Source organism: Branchiostoma floridae, chromosome 18 (genome assembly GCF_000003815.2).
Source record: "Branchiostoma floridae strain S238N-H82 chromosome 18, Bfl_VNyyK, whole genome shotgun sequence".
Classification (NCBI taxonomy): Eukaryota; Metazoa; Chordata; class Leptocardii; order Amphioxiformes; family Branchiostomatidae; genus Branchiostoma; species Branchiostoma floridae.
In genome coordinates this window covers 7,856,078-7,877,228 of record NC_049996.1, presented here as the reverse complement: position 1 = coordinate 7,877,228, position 21,151 = coordinate 7,856,078, and the positions used below count along the sequence as shown (strand labels likewise).

Below are 21,151 nucleotides of genomic sequence, written 5' to 3'. Positions count from 1 at the left end.
AAACTCGACCAACAGTACAGAGTTTCAAACCAAAACGTCCTATTCCATTCTTCTGTGTTTCTGAAATTCTGCGCCCTTTTCCAGATCAACAAATTAGACCGAAAAAGATTGATATTGCCTGGTAAATTCGCCAACAAAGACTTGCGTTCTAACGTTCAAGGCACGCGTAACTTCTCCTACCGCCAAAATGACCCTGTCGGGAACTCCAAATCCTCGAAAAGTACGAGTTCAAACTCCGCGCATGGTGATGTGTGGCCGCTTTATGATCGCAAAAGGCAGTGTTTGTGTATCTACGGGACCGTAAAACCATGTGGCCGTGGCCGCGTTGGACAGGTGGTCGCTATACGTAGCTGCGTTGGACAGGTGGTCGCTATAGACTATTTCTTAATGCTAAGTTCAATGGAAATACCCAAGGGGCCGATGAAAAGGGACCGGAATGGCCAGGTGGTTGCAATACAAAGGTGGCCGCTGATACAGTTTTGACTGTATCAAAGTTCACACTACCATGTGTTTTCCTCTTCTACCGCACTAACTTTTACATTTTCTTGTATCAAGAAATTCAAGAACGAATAAATATGTTCCTGTTATTTTATTAAATCTTACAACATGATATATTTCCTAAATTTAGTTGAGTTAAGGAACTATTAGTCAAACGAATATACAATCTCGAGAATTTCAAGAAATCTAAATCTAAATTACTTGCTTTGTTTATCTGAAGAAAATATTAGAGCATTTAGAAGAACAATCTTGTTTCATGACAAATATTACATGAAAAAAAAAACTTAGGAAAATATTCTTGAGGGGTCAGAATGTTTTCACTAACACAGTAAGGTTTTCTTCTTTTAAGTAAAGCATATATATAAGAAGAAACAGGAAAATAAGAAAACGCATTTTGGTAGTGATACGGATATGGATAACTATTCTGCTTACCTGTTAGTGAAAATGCACTAGGCATACAGTGACACAGACCCAACAGTAACATCAGTGATGTTCGGATGAGTTTTAGGTTGTCCATTCTTCTCAGAACTCCCTCAGCTTTGTGTTCAACAAGCTACTCTGTACCGTCCTTTCTGTAAACTACTGGGTGCAAATATTCACAATCGCGTGCGCTGTGCTCGTATCAACTGTCTCAATGATATGCAAAAATGGTAGCCACTTTAGCAGGCTTCACGGCAGCAGCATATTACAGCTGATTGAACGCCCTGTAATGCGTTAGTTTTTCATTCGCTGTCAGCCTGAACCGAGGCTATATGAGGGGCATTCTTCAGCTATCACGTGGTTGTGTTTGTGCTGTGTTGTGTTTCTTGCTCACATAGCAAAAATTGTTCAAAGAAAGACATGTGTGTGCCTATTGGGCCTCGCTAACAACAACAAAACACACAACTTCGCCGTCCAGAACTTGACCACTCCGAAATTACCCAAAACAAGGAACTCCGAAACCATCCAGTAATAGAATAGACTTTCCAAATTCGCACCCTGCCAGAATAAACTATCACAATAATATTGCGCTTAAAAATCTGAGATTAATCTTAAATCAACAAAGAAAAGGTGTGTGCTTTATTTTGTTCCGCTGCCAAAACCCGTCCTCTTGCTGATGACATTGATGAACTGACCAACGCTAACAAAACTAGACTAAAGATTAATCCAAACAGAATTCAATTTCCCCCTTTCTTGCTTCTCATGGGGAAATGCTGTTTGCAACACCAAAGTAATCAACAGTGTTGGTTTTACGTGCACAGATCTGGACATGCCTAAAGTTACGAGCAGGTGAACAGACTGGTACCAGCTCGGTGGTATGCGTGAGAGGAAAAGGTATTATTGATTACCAGATGTATACTATAGAGAATTCCTTTATACAAACTTAAAACTAAACTTAAGGTATTGCTAAACTAAACATCTTCGTTACTCAGAGGTCAGCTCAGGGAACCCCACCTTCCGTGGTTGCTCAGCTACAACAGACTCTATTTTCAGACCCTTTTTTACTCTTTGTAATAACATTCACTCCCAATATAATCCACCATAACGTTGTCAAGGTGATAGTGAGCTGCTGGATGTTAGTAAGAGGCAAATTTCTGCCAAATTAAAGCAGAACTTTGAGTCTTTGTTGTAGGGAGAAGCGTGGATGAGGAGGGTACCCCGGCACATGGCTCCAGCACGCAGTGAGAAGAACGCTGCCCCCCCCCCCCCTTTTGTAGGGGAACAGCTTAGCAATGTTTGGTGTACTTGTACCTATAACTGTAATTGCTTAATCTTTATTGCTTTTCTAGTCTTATATTGTTTCCTCAAATTGCTTGACGGTTTGCAACCGGTGATTGTGCAATGATTGGGTTAGTGAACTTATTGGGTTGGAAAGCGCCAGGTGTGCTGTATGCCGAGTTAATCTAACATCATAATTTAGCCTTGTGTATGAATATGGCTGGTTGTTTACTCGTTAAATTTGTTGCGTTTACGGCTATCATACTACAGCTTTCTAGCCCGGTTATAAGCTTGAAACATGTCAACACGCAGGCTGACTCAGTGACAACATTTAACCAGGTGTCCTGTTTTAAGTCTCAACATACTGCTGTTACCCCAGAGGAATATGTACTATCTCTGTTGTATCCAACTGCAAATACTGGCAGTAGAAAGAATGTCTGTCATGTTGAAACCAGGGTCAATGTTGTTCATCTTTGCCTACATACCCTGCTTCTTCTGTCAGGCGATGTAGCTAGTAATCCGGGACCTAAGGACCCATGTGGTGTGTGCACTAAATCGGTAAGAAACAACCAAAAGGGTATCTGTTGCGTTCTGTGCAATAAGTGGTTCCACATCAAATGCACAGACTTGGACCATAAGACATGCTTTAATTTGGCTAAAAGTTATGATTATTGGCACTGTAATCAGTGTTTATTGCCATGTTTTAGTGACTCATTCTTCAATTCACCATGTAATAGCACATTAATTTTTTTGGGCAGCTCGGAGGAGGAAAATGTGGGTCCGGAGGACTGTCCCAGCATAATTCCTTTGAAGGGCCTGAGCATTGTGCACTTGAACATATGTAGTCTCTACAGTAAATTGGATCAGCTATCATCTAATCATATAGATGTGTTGACCATAAGTGAGACTCACCTGGATGGTTCTATTATTGACAATGAATTGCATATAGCAGGATATCATCTGTATAGACTTGACCGTAATAGGAAAGGGGCGGGGTAGCTATTTATGTATCGGATTCTTACACACATTCAGAAAGAAAGGATCTGGAGGCCCTGTTTTGCCAGATTGACCTACCTTGTACCAAGCCCATCATAGTTGGTTCTGTATACAGACCTTCCTCTGCTCCAGTAGAATTCTACTCCTAATACTCAAGAATTCCCTGGAGACATGGACTCTGTCTTCCCAAAACTCAGAACTGTATTTACTCGGAGACTTTAATGTAGACCTAGGTCAGCTTAAAGGGGCATTCCACTCCAGAAGGGGGTGGTGTCTTCCAATAGATAATGTGTCAATGACTACATAATCTGCCGAATGTTGTGGAATTCATCTTGGGATGAATTGCGCGATTTGTGTTTTGTAAAACAATATGACACTCACTAAACCCATGCAGACCCTACCCATGCATTCCCTATACGCATAGGCACTTTGTTTATCGTGCATATTTTCGGAATAAATGATGTTTGCTAAGCACACAGAGCAGACAAATTGCTCAAAAGATAGCAAAGAATACAAGAGCAAGACGAAATTTCTTAGCGAACCAGAAATTAGTTTTGTAACCTTACCTAAAAGTTTTGCATTGTATTCAGCCATAGGATTGATTCAATCAGAGGGTACATGGGGAGTTTAGTAGAAGACTGAATGCTTTTGAGGCACGTGGAGAAACTGGGTACTTTATCGTATAACGTGAAGTAGTATGCATTTATTACTTCCTAGAATTAATAGATATTGGAAAATAACACTCCTGTGTGGAGTGGAATGCCCCTTTAAGAACCCTGTGGCTAGAAACATTCTAATTCGTAGTAATGAGTACCAATTAAAGCAATTAATTAAAGAACCAACTAGAGTGCACCAACACTCGGCCAGCATCATTGACCATATATACTGCAGTGATCTACACCTTGTTACCACTTCTGGTGTACTGCAATGTACACTATCAGATCACTATGCAGTTTATTGTGTAAGAAAGGCCACCCGGCAAAGTGCAAACACAAAGTATGTAACATCTCGTAAGTTCACCAAGTTCAACGAACAATCCTACATGGATGACCTTAGTAAGGGTATCTCACTGTTATCTTTGCTGTTATGAATTTTGGACGCACTGTAAATCACGACAAGCATTGTTTTCCGTGCGTCTAACTTCTAACACCACGGGCCATTAACCGCGCCACGTGCCAGGGAACCCTTCCACCAGTTAAGAACAGCAGGCTCCCACCATATCTCACTGTTACGTTTGCTGTTATGAACATAACAGGAATCAAACAGTAACGCCACCTAATTGGATGATGTCAAAACCATCTTCCCGGACGCACTGGAAATCATGGCATGCATTTTTCTCCGGAGTCTAACTTATAAAACCACGGGTCATTAACCGCGACACGTGTCAGGGAACACTCCCATCATGTACTAGTTAAGAACTAGTTAAGAACAGCTGACCTCTGCAGTCTGATTAGCACCGCAAGTGTAACGAAAGCTCCGCTATGGCTATGCGGGTTTGATTCCGAACTGTTTGTAGCTCACAAAAAAAACGCCTTACACATATAGCGCTTTGACGCTATGAATTTGACTGTATTTCTGCCCAGACATTCGTAGGTTTACACCAAATTTTTCGTAGTTGCTTTGTATTTTTTCAGATAATTCATGTGACGCCATTTTTGCTGTTGTTGTCTGCACGCACGCTAAGACGACGCTGACATTTTCTTTGTGTAACATCGTAGCACAACTTGAATGTCGTTATCATTTTGTAAATCTTATGGACAAACTTATAAATCGTAGCGTAAAATAATAATATAATAATTTGATAAATACCACTTTGAAAATATGCGGCTTTAGCTCGTAACGAATTTGTTTTATTTGCTAACGTCAGAAAAGTGTCACTACGGGGCGCGACGAAACCTAACCAATCCCGTAAGAACTCCCCCGGAGCATATCGAGCGCCTCCGATTGTATGGTACCCAGGCTATACCTGACCGGGTTTTGCCAGCTTTTCAAGTCTCCCGTGCAGGCTTGGCGGGTGGGACGATTTCTTTGCCTTTTTTGCGCAAACATGTATTTTTTTCTGATTGCTGTTGCATTCTGATTGCTGCTGTTTTCTGATAGCCGCCCGTCTAATCAGAAAACAACAGCAATCAGAAAAAAATATGCGCAAAAAAAGTCACAGAGACCAACCCACCCGCCAAGCCTGCACCGAAGGCTGCTTTCACTAGCCTCTAAAGAAGTCTGGCTATTTTTGAAAGAAGTATGGATATTTTCCTGATGGCTATTAGAGTCTCGTCGTATTCTGATTATTGTCTATCTATCTTCACATGTTTATAAGCTGTAACATGTTGCACAACTTTTTGGAAAAAATAACTATAAATTGAATAGTTGAAACAAAGTACATGCCGACCCCCACTTACAGTCGATTAAACAAAATCGCAATGTCGTTCTGCAAACACTTTTCAATGTTATAAAACTATAGCCTTTTTGCGATGGAATGAAAGAATAGAAACATGAAAGGACGACAACTGCGGTTCCACTGATTTATTACTGTTATGATGAATAAAAGACGTGTGAATTTTTACACTGTTTTTTCTCATTCAATTTGTGTCATAACATTTGTTGCCCCTTACTGTTTTTTTAGCGCTCTCGCATTAGATGTGGCTTCTACAGAAGACGTCATCCACAAAAATTACTTGGTGTGGCCTTATTTAGCTTGAAAACAGGTAGACCTTATTTAAGCGTTAATGTAAAGGAACGTGATTCTGGCGAATCTTTCAGGAGATGAATCTGGCCACGATCCTTTGTGTAGTTTACCTGCTTGTTCAATTCCCAAGGGAAACCATAGTGCACAGTAGGATTAATTACTATACTTGAGTTCTACTTAAGATATTGTCGGGATTTAACTTAATCAATTTTATCTCCTCGAGTCATCTCGGGGACCACCATGAAAAAGAGTCCAACATAAATAAGTTGTATCTATTATCTATTTACATTCATTCACTGTGTTGATGTGTACTACTGGACAAAGCATATGAAGAACTATTTTAGACGTAACGAAGATGTTTAGTTTAGTAAAACCTTAAGTTTAGTTTTAAGTTAGTATAAAGGAATTCTCTATAGTATACATCTGGTAATCAAAAATACATTTTCCTCTCACGCATAGCACCGAGCTGGTACCAGTCTGTTCACCTTCTCGTAACTTTAGGCATGTCCAGATCTGTGCACGTAAAACCAACACTGTTGATTACTTTGGTGTTGCAAACATTTCCTCATGAGAAGCAAGAAAAGGCGAATTGCATGCGTTTGTTTGTATCATAAGTTCAACTTTATTTGGGGGGAGGGGGGGGGACCTATATCCGTCGTTTTCAAAAACAGGGTATTCGGATATCAAGTTGACGGTGTTTTCAAATTACGTTGTTTCCAAAGAAGATTTCATTTTGATTTGGAACCACAGTCTGTGGACTTGATTCCTAAATGTACTATTATTGAAAACAAAAACCGAATATAGGTTAACAACGGATAAAGGTAAACTAACGTTACTAGCCTAGAGTCCAGTTTTGTTAGAGTTCGTCAGTTCGCAACAGGTTAATTAGTAAGATCATGCAGCGGATGTTGGTAGCGGAACAAAACGCACAATTCTTTTTGTTGATTCAAGATTATTCTAAGATTTTTGAACGCAATATTATTGTAATAGTCTATTCTTGCAGGGAGCGAATTTTGAAAAGGTCTATTCTATTACCGGAGGGTTTCAGACTTGCTTCTTTTCGCGTAGTTTCGGAGTGATCACGTTCTGGACGGTGAAGTTTTTTGTGTTGTTGTTGTTAGCAAGGCCCAATAGCCAAATGCATATCGTGCTTCGAACAATTTTTGCTATGTGAGCGAGAAACACAACACAGCACAAACACAACCACGTGATACATGAAGCATGCCGCTCATCTAGCCTCGGTTCAGGCTGACGGCAAATGAAAAATTAACGCATTACAGGGCGTTCAATCAGCTGTAATATGCTGCTGCCGTGAAGCCTGCTAAAGTGGCTACCATTCTTTTGTATCAGTTGATACGAGCAAAGTGCACGCGATTGTGAATATTTGCACCCAGCAGTTTACAGAAAAAACGGTACAGAGTAGCTGTACATTGTAGAACACAAAGCTGCGGGAGTGCTGAGAAGAATGGACAACCTAAAACTCATCCGAACATCACTGATGTTACTGTTGGGTCTGTGTCACTGTCTGCCTGGTGCATTTTCACTAACAGGTAAGAAGGATGGTTTTCCATATCCGTATCAGTACCAAAATGCATTTTTCTTATTTTCCTGTTCCTTCTTATACATATTTTTTACTTAAAAGAAGAAAACCTTACAGTCTTTGTGAAAACATTCTGACCCCTGAAGAATATTTTCGTAATTTTTTTTCCATGTAGTATTTGTCATGAAACAAGATTGTTCTTCTAAATGCTCTAATATTTTCTTTAACGTGACAGGAAGATAATCTTTAGACAAACAAAGCAAGTAATTTAGATTTAGATTTTTTTAAATTCTCGAGAGTGTAAATTCGTTTGACTGATATTTCCTTAACTTAACTAAATTTAGGAAATATATAACGTTGTAAGATTTAACAGGAACAATTTTGTTTGTTCTTGAATTTCTTGATACAAGAAAATGTCTCGACGTGTTAAGTAAGTGCAGTAAAACAGGAAAAAACATGGTAGTGTGAACCTGTATCAGCGGCCGCCTTTGTATAGCAACCACCTGGCCATTCCGGTCCCTTTTTATCGGTCCCTTGGGTATTTCCATCGACCTAAGCATTAAGAAATAGTCTATAGCGACAACCTGTCCAACGCGGCCACGTTTAGCGACCACTTGTCCAACGCGGCCACGGCCACATGGTTTTACGGTCCCGTAGATACACGAACACTGCCTTTTGCGATCATAAAGCGGTCGCACATCACCATGCGCCGAGTTTGAAATCGTACTTTTCGAGGATTTGGAGTTCCCGACAGGGTCATTTTGGCCGTAGGAGAAGTTACGCGTGCCTTGAACGTTAGAACGCAAGTCTTTGTTGGCGAATTTACCAGGCAATATCAATCATTTTCGGTCTAATTTGTTGATTTGGAAAAGGGCGCAGAATTTCAGAAACACAGAAGAATGGAATGGGACGTTTTGGTTTGAAACTCTGCACTGATAGTCGGGTTTCAATGACTTAATATCGACAAATAATCGAGAAAACCCGGCCATCGTTTGGTCAAAAATCACCCGTCAAGCTCTTTTTCTTATGCTTGACGCTAGTTTTATACATACCTCCATGAAACATGATTCAAGGCCCGGGAGGGGGCATGACTGAAATATGCTGTATTTGCTCTCAAGCAAATATCGGCCTTTCTAGTTTTACACATACATCCATAAAATATTAATGAAACACTGTTACTTGCAGGTGGCTGGGTGGAGACCGACCCGACATGGGTGACACCGGACCTATGGGAGGGGGGTGACGGACTCCGGCGGTTTTCCGGGTACGTCTTGGACTCAAACATCCAGACGGCTTGGAGACGTGGAGACGAGGACGCCAGCTGGCAGCTGACGTTTGATCTGCAGACGTCCCTGACGCTTTCCAGAATTCGCATTTGGTACATGCTTGATGCCACACTGCATGGATTGCACATGGACGCTACAGTCATGGTTATGACAGGAGAGCAATGGATCACTGTGCCACACAACACACACTTCAGGGGTGACAAAGAACTGTCTAACGAACTCTCTCTGAAAGAAATGGACCTGACTGGGCTCCTCACCACAGGACAGTTTTGGCGCCTGGAGTTCCCGAATGAGTATCGTGGACCAATCGGCGAGGTCAAGTTTTTCCAAGGTAGGTGCTCAGTACTACTTAAGATGGTATCTCACCTGACTGCTCATGTTAGAGATGGGCGTGAACAAGACGAAAAGCAGTCGCCTACGGACGCAATATCTACAAATCTTTATTTGATTAGTCTTGACCAGTGTGCATCGGTTTGTAATTCTGCGGTCGATTGAGAATTTGATTTTGTCTCTAATCTGGAGAAAAAAATTGAGTTCACGGCATTTCGCAGTTGTTGTTTTTTGTTGTTGTTGAGGTGACCCGTGTGTTGCACCTGAGTGTGGCCGCAATTGAAAATTGGATAGAGTTGCTGCAGTTAGTTGTCACCATTTGGCACGGCCCACTGAGATACCAGCTTTATATAGCAGCAAAGCAAAAACAAACAAAACAGAGAATTCAACATTATTCTTTAATACCACGCAACAAACGATACACGCACAGTTTATAGTGGAGTGAGTGAAGCATGTGAAATGTATGTGCTGACCTCGAATAATAAGAGCAACATAATACTACCATGATCTTTTAGTCTAATGAACGGACCAGAACTATTGCCATATAAAAGTGTGCGAAAAAATGCAAATGGTGGTGGCAAAAGCATATGACTTAGGCTTAGCTCACATTTCCAAAGCGGGGCCTGGCCGGGCAGCTCTCGGGAGCGAAAAGAATAATATAAAATACACCAAGATACACGAAATTTCCAAATACGATTCATGGACATGATTTGTACATATTTCTAGGTATGCATTTAAACTTTTCGTTTCTTAAAACAAATGGGCTCCGCTTTGGAAATGTGACCTAAGCCTTAACACGCATCCACGTTCAATTCAGAAACAGACAAATTGCTCCTTTAGAATGCATCTGGCAAAATCCACACACAAACCAATAGTATCTTCTAATAATACCTAGTTCTGTGTATCTTCTTATGCCCGTCCAGCTTGCTCCGGAGTTGAGAGGACGGTGTGTACAGACGGCGACTGTGACGTCCATGAGGTTGTCTGTGACGGGATAGTGGACTGTGACGATGGGAGCGATGAAAACGACTGCGGTAAGTCATGCATTTCGCGCTGCGCCTGTCGCCGACACATTATTGCGGCAACTTTGCGAGTCTTTCGCCAATTTTCTTTAATATGCAGGCGACCGGTCAGCCTTACACAAAGGTTTACGCCTGGGATCCTAGGTTTTGTTCCCAACGTAAATACAAAGTATCTTTATTGGAAATAGTAGTGATACCAGTGCAGTATGAAGTGACCGCTCTTGTTGCAACTGGCGATATATCGATGCTACTTGTTCTGGTCCATTCAAAACATTTTGCGAATTGAACCTTTTTGGAATTTATAAAATAAACGCAATGTCGACAGGCTACAAATTTGGACCAGTTAATTAACAAACAGAGCTCTGTGAGATAGTTGCCTTACCCTCGTACGTTTTAACTACGAATACGTTTTACATAAACATTAATGCAAATTCCATGAAATTTGTGCAAATGCTTATGTATCCCTGACCATTGTATAAGGCTTTATGTTATGTCTAAAAATTACAATCTTCGTAAATTAGTAGTGTAGAGACATTGTCACCGATCCTCTGACTTCTCTCCTTGAATGTAGATAAAGAGATCTGTCCGAGTGGAGCCGCCATCAACAAGGCAGAGGTGTGTGACGGTACAGACGACTGTGGAGACAGTACAGACGAGCAGAACTGCTGTAATTATGGACACAATGTTTCTTTCAATTTCTTTGCATTTCTCTTGTTCTTGTATATTTATTAAGTTGAGTCAGTGCTTGACCTTCAAATTTCCCAAGGTCAGTTTTAAGTACTCATTTTCATTACATATTTCCCACTTTCGTTTTCTAATGATTTCATAGAGATTTTTGTTAGTAATTCTCTTCCCAAAATTTTACTGGATTGTGTATTTATTTCATGTACATCAATAACTGAATGTGTATTTTTCTTTCCCCGATAGGAAAATATATTGTTTTTGCTTCCTTTTATATCGTATTCTTCGTGATATGATATACCATTGTGTACGAGTAGCCTGAAAAAGGTGTACGGGAAAACATTATGCAATTATGCCTGTTTGTTTGATTGTTTGTTTGTTTATTTGTCTATTTTCAAACGCCTGGGTGGCTTAGTCAGTTGCCTTTCTGTTGTGCAAAAGCGATGGCTATCCTTTTTGTGTATTTGCTGCAGTTTCAGGAATCACAATAAAAATGTTTTATGTTTTTTAATAACTACAACCCTTTTTTTTCGAAAATGAAGATGTGTTAAAAACGAATTGCTTCATTTTATACTTCATACAGGCGAGCGTCAAGGAAGGCTGGCCTGCAGCAATGGACAGTGTATAGATTCACAAAAAATGTGTGCCAATACCCACATACCCTGCTATGGTGAACCGAGTGGACAAGATGCTAGATGTGACGATGTGGAGGATTGTTTGGATGGCAGTGACGAGTCCTGCTGTGAGTAAACTGGCTGTAATGTTTGTAGACGCTAGTTCTGTATTGATGTGTATACATGCTGGGCAAGGATTGAGCCATTTACACCCCGCTCACTCCAATTAATACATATAACACATAAAGATTTGTATTCTGTATCACTCTGAGAAAGAGGGAGAAAGAGAGAGAGACAACACAGAAAGAGAGAGAGAGAAAGAGGGACAACGATAGAGGCAGACAGAGAGGCAGAGACAGACAGAGAGACATTGAAGCACAGAGATAGTTGAATGTTAAGTTATGCATAAGTGGTGGATCAACATAGCCCTTTCGTTCTCCAGCGGCCTCTGCCTGTAACAATGGAGCCCTGTTCCATCAGCTTTCTCGGTGTGACGGCAGGGACGACTGTGGGGACAACAGTGACGAGCAGAACTGTGGTACGTACGGTTTATTTGGGAGTTAAAAATTTGAACGTGCACTGCAACAATCAAGCTAGCCTATACTTCTGTACCTACAGCATGCAAAAAATTGAGTTTTACAACATATTTACGATGTAACGTTATATGTCCACAGTCTGTTACTATCTACGGGACAGAGGGACAACCTACAGGGGCCGTGCAAACCGGGACAACTCCTGTCAGTTCTGGACATCTCAGTATCCCCACACCCATAACCACACTCCCCAGGCCTACCCATCGGCAGGGCTGGAGCGGAACTACTGTCGGAACCCGGACCGGAAGGACAGGCCGTGGTGCTACACAAACAACCCGCTCATCAGGTGGATGTACTGCGAGGAGGTCTTCGCCTGTTACGGTAAATTCAACGTTGACGAATAAAGTCAACTCATTTGGCTAACATCGTTGAAGTCCCATTGATAAAAAGGCATAATGGCGAATTTCTTTCCTCAGTCCAAAATGTATCTTCTTGTTTCCAGACAAGTCACATTCTATTTATAATTATCTTCCGTCTATTTTTTCTATATCTGGAAAGAGAGCAAAATTCGGAAAACAAACTAGAATCGATACATTATGGTCTAAGAATCTACCCTGTTGGTTTTAAGTAAATAGATATCGACCAATAAATAAATGAAACACTGTTACTGACAGGTGGCTGGGTGAAGACCGACCCGACATGGGTGACATCAGACCTCTTGGAGGGGGCTGACGGATTCCGAGGGACTGCCGGATACGTCTTGGACTCCAACTTACAGACGACTTGGAGACTTGGGGATGAAGACGCCACCTGGCAGTTGACGTTTGATCTGCAGAAATTCTTGACGCTTTCCAGGATTCGCATTTGGTACTTTGATGCATTCTTTAGTAACAATCCCATGGGCGTTACAGTCGTGGTTATGACAGGACAGCAATGGATCACTGTGGCACACAACTCACACTTAAGGAGTAATAAAAAATTAACTATTAAACTCTATCTGAAAGAAATTGACCTGACTGGGCTCTTCGTCACAGGACAGTTTTGGAGCCTGGAGTTCCCGAATGAGTACATGTATCGTAGACAAATCGGCGAGGTCAAGCTTTTCCAAGGTAAGTGCTCAGTACTTCTTAAGATGGTATCTCACCTGACTGGTCATGTTAGAGATTTGTCTTTATTACCTTTGCCAAGAAGGTTGTATTTTTGGTAGCGCTTGTGTTTATTTGTTTGTGTGTAGAATACCATCTTACATGTAACTCGAGATCACCTGGATGGATTGTAACGATATTTTGTTTGACTTAACCAGTGATGAGACCCAGAAACGATTAGATTTTTTGGGCCCCTAGCGGCTTGTTGCGGTACTACAACGGAACTTCCTTGTTTGATATCTCCTGTTCTGAACACGCCGTGGTCATGATTCTAAAGTGGTAGATAGCTCTTCTGGCTAAGGGTAAGCAGTGTAGCCTTGGGCCCACTCATGGCTTGTTTTGGAACTGTAGGGGCTGGTTTAGTGTCAGGCTTTGACAGGGAATAACACAAGGATGGGCTGACGAATCTTCATGATTTTAGCATGTTTTAATAGAAAAGATATTACATAATGTCGCGAATGGGCGTGAACAAGACGAAAAACAGTCGCCAACGGACGCAATGACTACAAATCTTTATTTGATTAATCTTGACCAGTATGCATCGGTTTGTAATTCTGCGGTCGATTGAGAATTTGATTTTGTCTCTAATCTGGAGAAAATGTTGAGTTCACGGCATTTTGTAGTTTGCTTTTTTGTAGAGGTGACCCGTGTGTTGCACCTGAGTGTGACCGCAATTGAAAATTGGCAAAAAATCGCAAAGTTGCTGCAGTTATTTGTCACCATTTGGCACGGCCCACTGAGATACCAGCTTTATATAGCAGCAAAGCAAAAACAAACAAAACAGAGAATTCAACATTATTCATTAATACCACGCAACAAACGATACACGCACAGTTTATAGTGGAGTGAGTGAAGCATGTGAAATGTATGTGCTGACCTCGAATAATAAGAGCAACATAATACTACCATGATCTTTTAGTCTAATGAACGGATTAGAACTATTGCCATATAAAAGTGTGCGAAAAAATGCAAATGGTGGTGGCAAAAGCATATGACTTAGGCTTAGCTCACATTTCCAAAGCGGGGCCTGGCCGGGCAGCTCTCGGGAGCGAAAAGAATAATATAAAATACATCAAGATACACGAAATTTCCAAATACGATTCATGGGCATGATTTGTGCATATTTCTAGGTATGCATTTAAACTTTTCGTTTCTTAAAACAAATGGACTCCGCTTTGGAAATGTGACCTAAGCCTTAACAAGCATCCACGTTCAATTCAGAAACAGACAAATTGCTCCTTTAGAATGCATCTGGCAAAATCCACACACAAACCAATAGTATCTTCTAATAATACCTAGTTCTGTGTATCTTCTTATGCCCGTCCAGCTTGCTCCGGAGTTGAGAGGACGGTGTGTACAGACGGCGACTGTGACGTCCATGAGGTTGTCTGTGACGGGATAGTGGACTGTGACGATGGGAGCGATGAAAACGACTGCGGTAAGTCAGGCATTTCGCGCTGCGCCTGTCGCCGACGAAGATTTCCGTTTCGTAAACCGTCGTTGCCATCGAGAACAGTCGATGCCATATTTTAGAACGCTCGTTGCCTTTTCAACGGACGATGCCATTTCCGAGCGAGTTCCGAGTACTCGTGACGTGTTCGTGAAGTTTTCGTAACTTTTCGGAACATTTCTTAGAATTGTGGGTAACGTTAATCGCATTTCTGGAAGACCAACTTGGCGTCAGAGAAAGATCGAGACCCTGATCCGCTTGCAGAAGAAACACAGAAAAGACCTTCTCAGGACTAAAATGATGTCCTCCACTCAGCTGAGGTGAGTCTATATACGTAACATTATGGGTAGAGTTCAGTAAAGTCTCCAGTTAGATGGGCTTTTAATTTTTTTATTTCCTCCTGTTGCGTTCAAACGCTCCTTATCCGGTAACAACTGTGACGTATATGGGGGAGGGTGGAAGTTCAAGATCTAGGTTGTATTGAAGCTAAGTTAGATGTTGAACAATTGTGGAATTAGGGAGAGATCGGTCAATTTTTTTAGGAACTTAGGGATTCTGGATTGGAACTGATTGGAACTTGGGGCAGGGACAAAACCTGAATTTGAACCTCTTCCACCCCACCACACTTTTTGGAACAGCCCATTTTGAGAATAATTTTGAATTCGAATGCTGCATGTGGGGCTGGAAACAAACACAAAGTATGCAGACATTATTGTCATTCAAACATGCAGTTGACTTTCGGCAAAGTTTTGTTCTGTGAATCTTCTGTTCTAGCAGACTTTGACGGACTCCCAACTGCATTAACACCTGGCTTTTCTTTTCATGTGTCTCAGACCTAAAAGAATTATAGCCCTATATAAAACTTCTCACCTACCGTACATGGCATTACAATCATATACAATCTTATGTAAGTCAAGTCTTATGAAAGAGGATTCCATGCTCATTTGTGATAAACATTATTTTGTTTACCCTTCTTCAGTTTGCAGGCAAAGGAGGCCAAGCACGTTGGGGTGGCTGAAGGAAGACCAGACCCAGCCCGAGAATCATATGCTGATCTCATAAGATCATCGATTGAGGAGATGAATGACTTGAAAAAGCTTCAGGATTCAAGTGAAGTTGATGAGAAAGCATTCCTTGAAACTTTACCAGAGGATTGCCGTTACAAGATAACAAGTCTCCGGGGCACCTCCTCTGGGTTTGATGCAAGTGTCGAAACACCAGACCTGACTACTGACAACTACAATGACTGGTTACTTGAATATGGAGCCATAACCAACACTTGCCTGAGGAAGGGGACAGTCAAGGGTGAGTCGTCTGGCTTTTTCCTGCGGACTTACTACCGTTGTCAACACAACACAAGACAGTGGAGTCCAAGCAAAGACCCTCAGCGCAGACTTGGCATTGACCCTACGGCTAGGGTTAAGAATACAAACTGCCCATTCCAGTTAGTGATGAAGATCTCAAAAGAAAATGTCACTACCATCGACATTCACAGTCAGCACAATCACTCAGTTGGCACGTTGGAAGCCTCCAACTTCAAAGATTTGTCAGAGGAAACAATAGACAAAGTCTATAAGCTTTTTGAGTCTGGTCTGACACCATCTACTGCTAGACAGCAGTTTTTGAGCGACCTCAAAAGTGACTGTATGGATGAGATCACCTTTCACCGACAAAAGGCAGACCGCTCCATCATGCCCAGGAAGAGAGACTTCAATTATTTGTATGAACAGTTTGGGAGGGAAAGGTATGGAGGAAAAGACAGTCAAATGTTTGTCAAGCTGAAAGAAAGACTCGATTCATATAAAGAAGAAAATCCAGAGGCAAGCATAAAGTGCCAGATCTATGAGGGTGACAGCAAGCCTCTGATAATCGCACTTGTAACACCGTTAATGAAGAGAGTCCGTAGGGAAGTTCCTCAGTCAGCTGAACTTGTGTTTGTTGATGCCACTTCAAATACAGAAGAACATAACTTAAAGGTATTCATGTTGTGCACCTACCATGTGGCTGGCGCACTACCATTAGGTATTGTAATAACAAGTGATGAGAAAGAGAGTACCCTGTGTGAAGGTTTTCAGGCACTTTAGTCATTGTTGCCACCTGATGCCTTTTATGGCAATGGACCAGAAGTTGGTCCGAGTGTCATACTGACAGATAACTGCAATGAATAGCGTAATGCTCTTAGCCAAGAATGGCCAAGGGCAACTCTGTTACTATGCACATTTCATATTCTCCAGCAAGTATGGAGATGGCTCCATGACAAGAGAAACAACATAAGACAGGAGGATCGACCGCACTTGTTAAGTCTGTTCAAGACGTGCCTGTATGCCGAAGAGACATTTCATAAATGTTGTGCAGACTTGTTTCAGGATAGCAAATGTAAACTGTATTGCAACTTCACCACATATGTGTCAGGTCTGTGTAAGAAGAAAGAGGCATTTGCCCTCTGCTTTGGAAGTAACCTACTTGTGAGAGGTAATCAGACAAATAATTTTGTAGAAGCACAATTTCTTGTTTTGAAGGACACTGTCTTAAGAAGAGTTAAGGAGTACAATGTAGTGGATCTTGTAGAGAAGATTACAGCAGACTTAGAAGATCACTACAAGACAAAGTTGCTGTCACTAGAAGACGGGAGCTTTGATGTAACCTACAATCGGCGCTTTATGGGAGCAGGTAAAGATGGAGGGACAGGATTCCGGGTCCCTTCACAAGAGGAGCAGACTGCCTACATCTCATCCGTGGAGCAGTTCGAGAACAATGTGTTCCGGATTGCAAGTGCGTCTAATCTAGAACAAAGGTACTACAGATCTGTGTTTATATTACTTCATGGTTTTGCAGCTTTTGTAACTTCCTTTTCTTCAGTCCAGAATAGACCATGGCTTAATGATATTTGATATTCAAGATGTCCAGGTGTATTCATTGTTGCATACATGTAATTTATCATATTTGCTAATTAAGGGTTTGAATGTGTGTGTGAAAGGGAGAGGGGCTGTACACTATTCAGTTACATTGTAGAATCGTCTCAATGTTCTTAACCTGCACTGCAATTTTACAAAATCAAACTTTGAATGTGTAGTTATATTAGTATATTATTACTGTAATCTGTTTACAAAAGAACTTGCTTTTGGAGTTAAGATTTTTGGGTTTGGGATTTTATTGTATCTGTATAACTTATGTCCCTTTTTTGTTCCAGCCACACAGTAGACATGACAGTGGGAGTTTGCAGCTGCACCATTGGAAAAGATGGCACTCTCTGCAAGCATCAGTATATATTATGGGCAGCTAAGAAGGTACATTGTATTGATTTTGTCTCTTTCACTAATGCAGAAGAGAGACAGAAACTGGCTAAGATTGCAATTGGGAAAGCGTTGCCGCTGTCGTATTACAATGATTTGCGAACTGTTGACCAAAGTGTTGTTAAATCATGTGGATAATGAGCTCCCAACAGCAATGGGTGAGACAGAGGTTGAAACAGAGGTTGAGGAGCAGGTCTGTGAAGAGCGGGAACCTGATGCATGTATTGACACGGCATCAAATTTGCTACATATGGCATGTGAGCAGATTACAGAGAAACTGAAATCAACCAATGATACAAATCTAGCTACAGCAATTATCAAGTTTTCAAAGCGAGTCACAAGTCTTGCTGGGCCTTCAACAATGCATGCAAATCTTGTAAAAGCACTGCACAATTTTGGGTCTTATGAGTTGAAGAAAACAGGTGTCGGAAAAAAATCCAGAGTCCAGCCAAATAGAAAAAGGAAGTGTGAAAATGGCAGCCACCGGGCAGTCCCAAAAGGAAGGCCTGCAAAACTACAGTCAGCACAACCAAGCTTAGAAGTACCTCGTAAGAAATGTAAGCGTTCCCACAGTTTGGCTAAAGCTGTGAAGTCAAACACAAACACCAGCAAAAAGTTAGGGTCTCATGTAGTGAAATCAAAAACAAGACATATACAATGGGAGAAAAGAAGAACAGATTCTTCTTGAAAGAAGTAGTAAAAACTATAATTGGCATGTAGCAAAAAGATGGGATAAGAAATGCCCTTACATATTTCTAAGTCCAGCAATGATGCTATGGAAATATGACTGGTTGGATCAAAATAGACCTTACTTTTTACTTTATTAGCTTGCATGTTCTCCTAATGTAGTAGGCTAGTACTGAAATGCTCCCACCATGGGTCATTTCTGTGGTGTTACCAGGGTAATATGTATTTTTGTCTGTTTCTTGGTAACTATGTTTGTAAAGTTTTGTACTGAAGTACCTGAGCTATAGGCTTGAAAACAATTGTAATTTTACTTTTTCAACAATGCAACATGGTATTGTGTTCACAAAGAAGCCAATTTGGGCCACTGACCTTCAAATATTGTAAGGCAATGATAATCACTAATGCAAGTTGTGGATTTTTTTGTAAAAGGAATGCAGCTATATGTATGAAATTGTTTACTACAGTTGTTATATCTGTTTAGTCCCCTCAGTGTTAGAATAGATCAGGATTGTGACTGAAAAGGCGTTTTACATTATTGTAATTCGAGACTTGAATACCATTATTGTACTGTATTTGATGTTAACATACTATTGGATAGCTTCATTTATGGTACAATTTAGTTGCTATATTTTCTTGTCGTTAACCATTTAGTTGGGACTTATCTATATCTATGACTTGTTGTCCTTTGTTTCCTGTTTCAATTATTTCAGTCGTTGTTAAGAGGAGGGTTTGTATAAGCCTTCTCCCTCTCTCTGCACGCTATGTATATATTATCTTTACTTTCTGTACTTTACATGCTTCTTACATAATGATCAGACGTGCTTGTGATGTGGCTCAAGTTCTATCTGTCCATATGTATTTAAGAAGATGAGATACTCAGGCAGAGAACTTTGTCATAGATCAGGTTACTTTTATTTGCTTGAAAGATGTATTGTGTTGCACTTGTGAATAGTATAGTTTGTAATGGAGGAGTAGAAATCCTTTCATCATTAACTGCTGTTGAAAACAAGTGTTATTAAACATTCTGCCTTGTATGTAAAGTGTAAGGAATTTTCTTTGCATATTCCATAGTGATCCATTACTTTGTAACTTACATGTTCATGGTACAATGGTACATATATTCACTGTACATAGCTTATGCATAAATCAGGAAATACAAGACAGTGGTTGATCAAAATAAAACATGTACAGTACAGGAATATGAATGGCCAGGTTTCATTTGTACTTCAGTGGCTCTAGATAAAATGAACAGAAGAGTATAGACCTTTTTCAATCTCAAAATTGGCTACCTTTTAAAGCTTGCTATATGATGTTCTAAATCTTCGTTCTTGTTTATAACACTACCAAACATCTCCTTCCTAGCTTGATAGATGTGTACGGGTGAAATATTAGCCCTTTAAAAATAACTTAAGTACTCTAATTCTTTTCACGCTCAAAAATCTTACAATTGCCAAAGGTAAAAATCACAATGAACATTTATCGAGTAAACCAGCCCCACTGAGGCAATAACATATTTGAATGTAGATTAATCAAATAATGACTGGTACTATTACTACTACTAGATTGTTTTCCTGTGTCTGTAAATTGTATCTTAAGTTTCTGTGAAATAAACCCAACATAATGACAACCATTTACTTGCAAACTTTCAAATATAATAACAGTGCAGACACAGTAAAAACTTTTGGTGAAAAGGCATATGGGCAAGTATCACAGTGAGAGATTCAACCTGTTGTTCCAACCTTGCGATCAGTTGATGTTGTGGGATTTCTGCTGGTGTCTTAATAGATTTCTTTTCTGAGGAAATGTCTTGTCACAGTGGTTGCACTTGAATCGCATGGTCTTTTTAGCGAATGCCCACAAACGCCCACTCTAGAGAAGTCCGCGCTGCACGAATCTCATTTTTTTTGCTTGGAATATGTCCACGTTGTGCTCCCATGTATTAATCCTGAGTTTCAAGTCAATCCATCGAACCGAAGTGACATAAATCAAAGTTTTCGATTCTCGATGGTCTTTTTAGCGAACGCCCAGCAAAATGTCTTTTTAGCGAATGCCCACTATATCCACAAAAATATCAGCCGTCGCGCAACGACACCTAAACCTACCGCCACAAACATGTTCAAGATGGTGTCCCATTGATGTGAACGGAGTTTCCGTGCTTTACAAGCATTTTAAGTCCCTGTTTTTGGTCAAAATGTACGGCGCCGATACTGTCATACATTAACAATGGCAATTCAAAATGGCGGGCACTAGTCATGTGACCTCCTTGCGGGACTGTTCTATAAGTATCGCGGGAGGGACTGTTGTAGCATAGCTTATCATACAACCATTTTAGAGTGAATTCTGAACAAGATTTTCAATTCATAGTGCTATCATCTGACTGATATTTACATTGTGGTCCTTTTTTCTGTGCTATAATTTCCCAGGTTTGAGGAACTTAGTGCAAATATGGATATTGATTCTCCTCAGTGCCCAATTAATGTACAAAAGGCTCAGACACATTAGTGTTATAAACCTGACTAGGGGCAGGTAACCAATACTAGAAAAACATAGCTATTCATTATTAACAATACTATTTACATTATAATAATAACTCTTCACCAAACTGGACTTTTCTTATCTTTATTTATCAGAGAAACATTGCTACAATGAGGATTTGATTAGATGAGTATCTGTTACAGTGTGTACAAACTTA

General features: G+C 40.6%; 2 protein-coding genes across 2 annotated transcripts; both read left to right on the top strand.

Annotated features, from left to right (window-relative positions):
* The first annotated feature begins 9,490 nt into the window (after positions 1–9,490).
* LOC118405333 (hepatocyte growth factor-like) lies at positions 9,491–13,635 on the top strand. Its single transcript, XM_035804777.1, has 6 exons — positions 9,491–10,068; positions 10,628–10,723; positions 11,321–11,479; positions 11,794–11,889; positions 12,026–12,265; positions 12,559–13,635. The coding sequence occupies exons 3-6, from the start codon at positions 11,377–11,379 to the stop codon at positions 13,089–13,091; spliced, it is 972 nt and encodes a 323-aa protein (XP_035660670.1). The 5' UTR covers positions 9,491–10,068; positions 10,628–10,723; positions 11,321–11,376; the 3' UTR covers positions 13,092–13,635.
* A 364-nt stretch (positions 13,636–13,999) lies between these two features.
* Positions 14,000–20,350, top strand: LOC118405331. The gene is made up of 3 exons (XM_035804775.1): positions 14,000–14,799; positions 15,459–17,273; positions 17,670–20,350. The coding sequence occupies exons 1-2, from the start codon at positions 14,777–14,779 to the stop codon at positions 16,561–16,563; spliced, it is 1,128 nt and encodes a 375-aa protein (XP_035660668.1). The 5' UTR covers positions 14,000–14,776; the 3' UTR covers positions 16,564–17,273; positions 17,670–20,350.
* Positions 20,351–21,151: the final 801 nt, after the last annotated feature.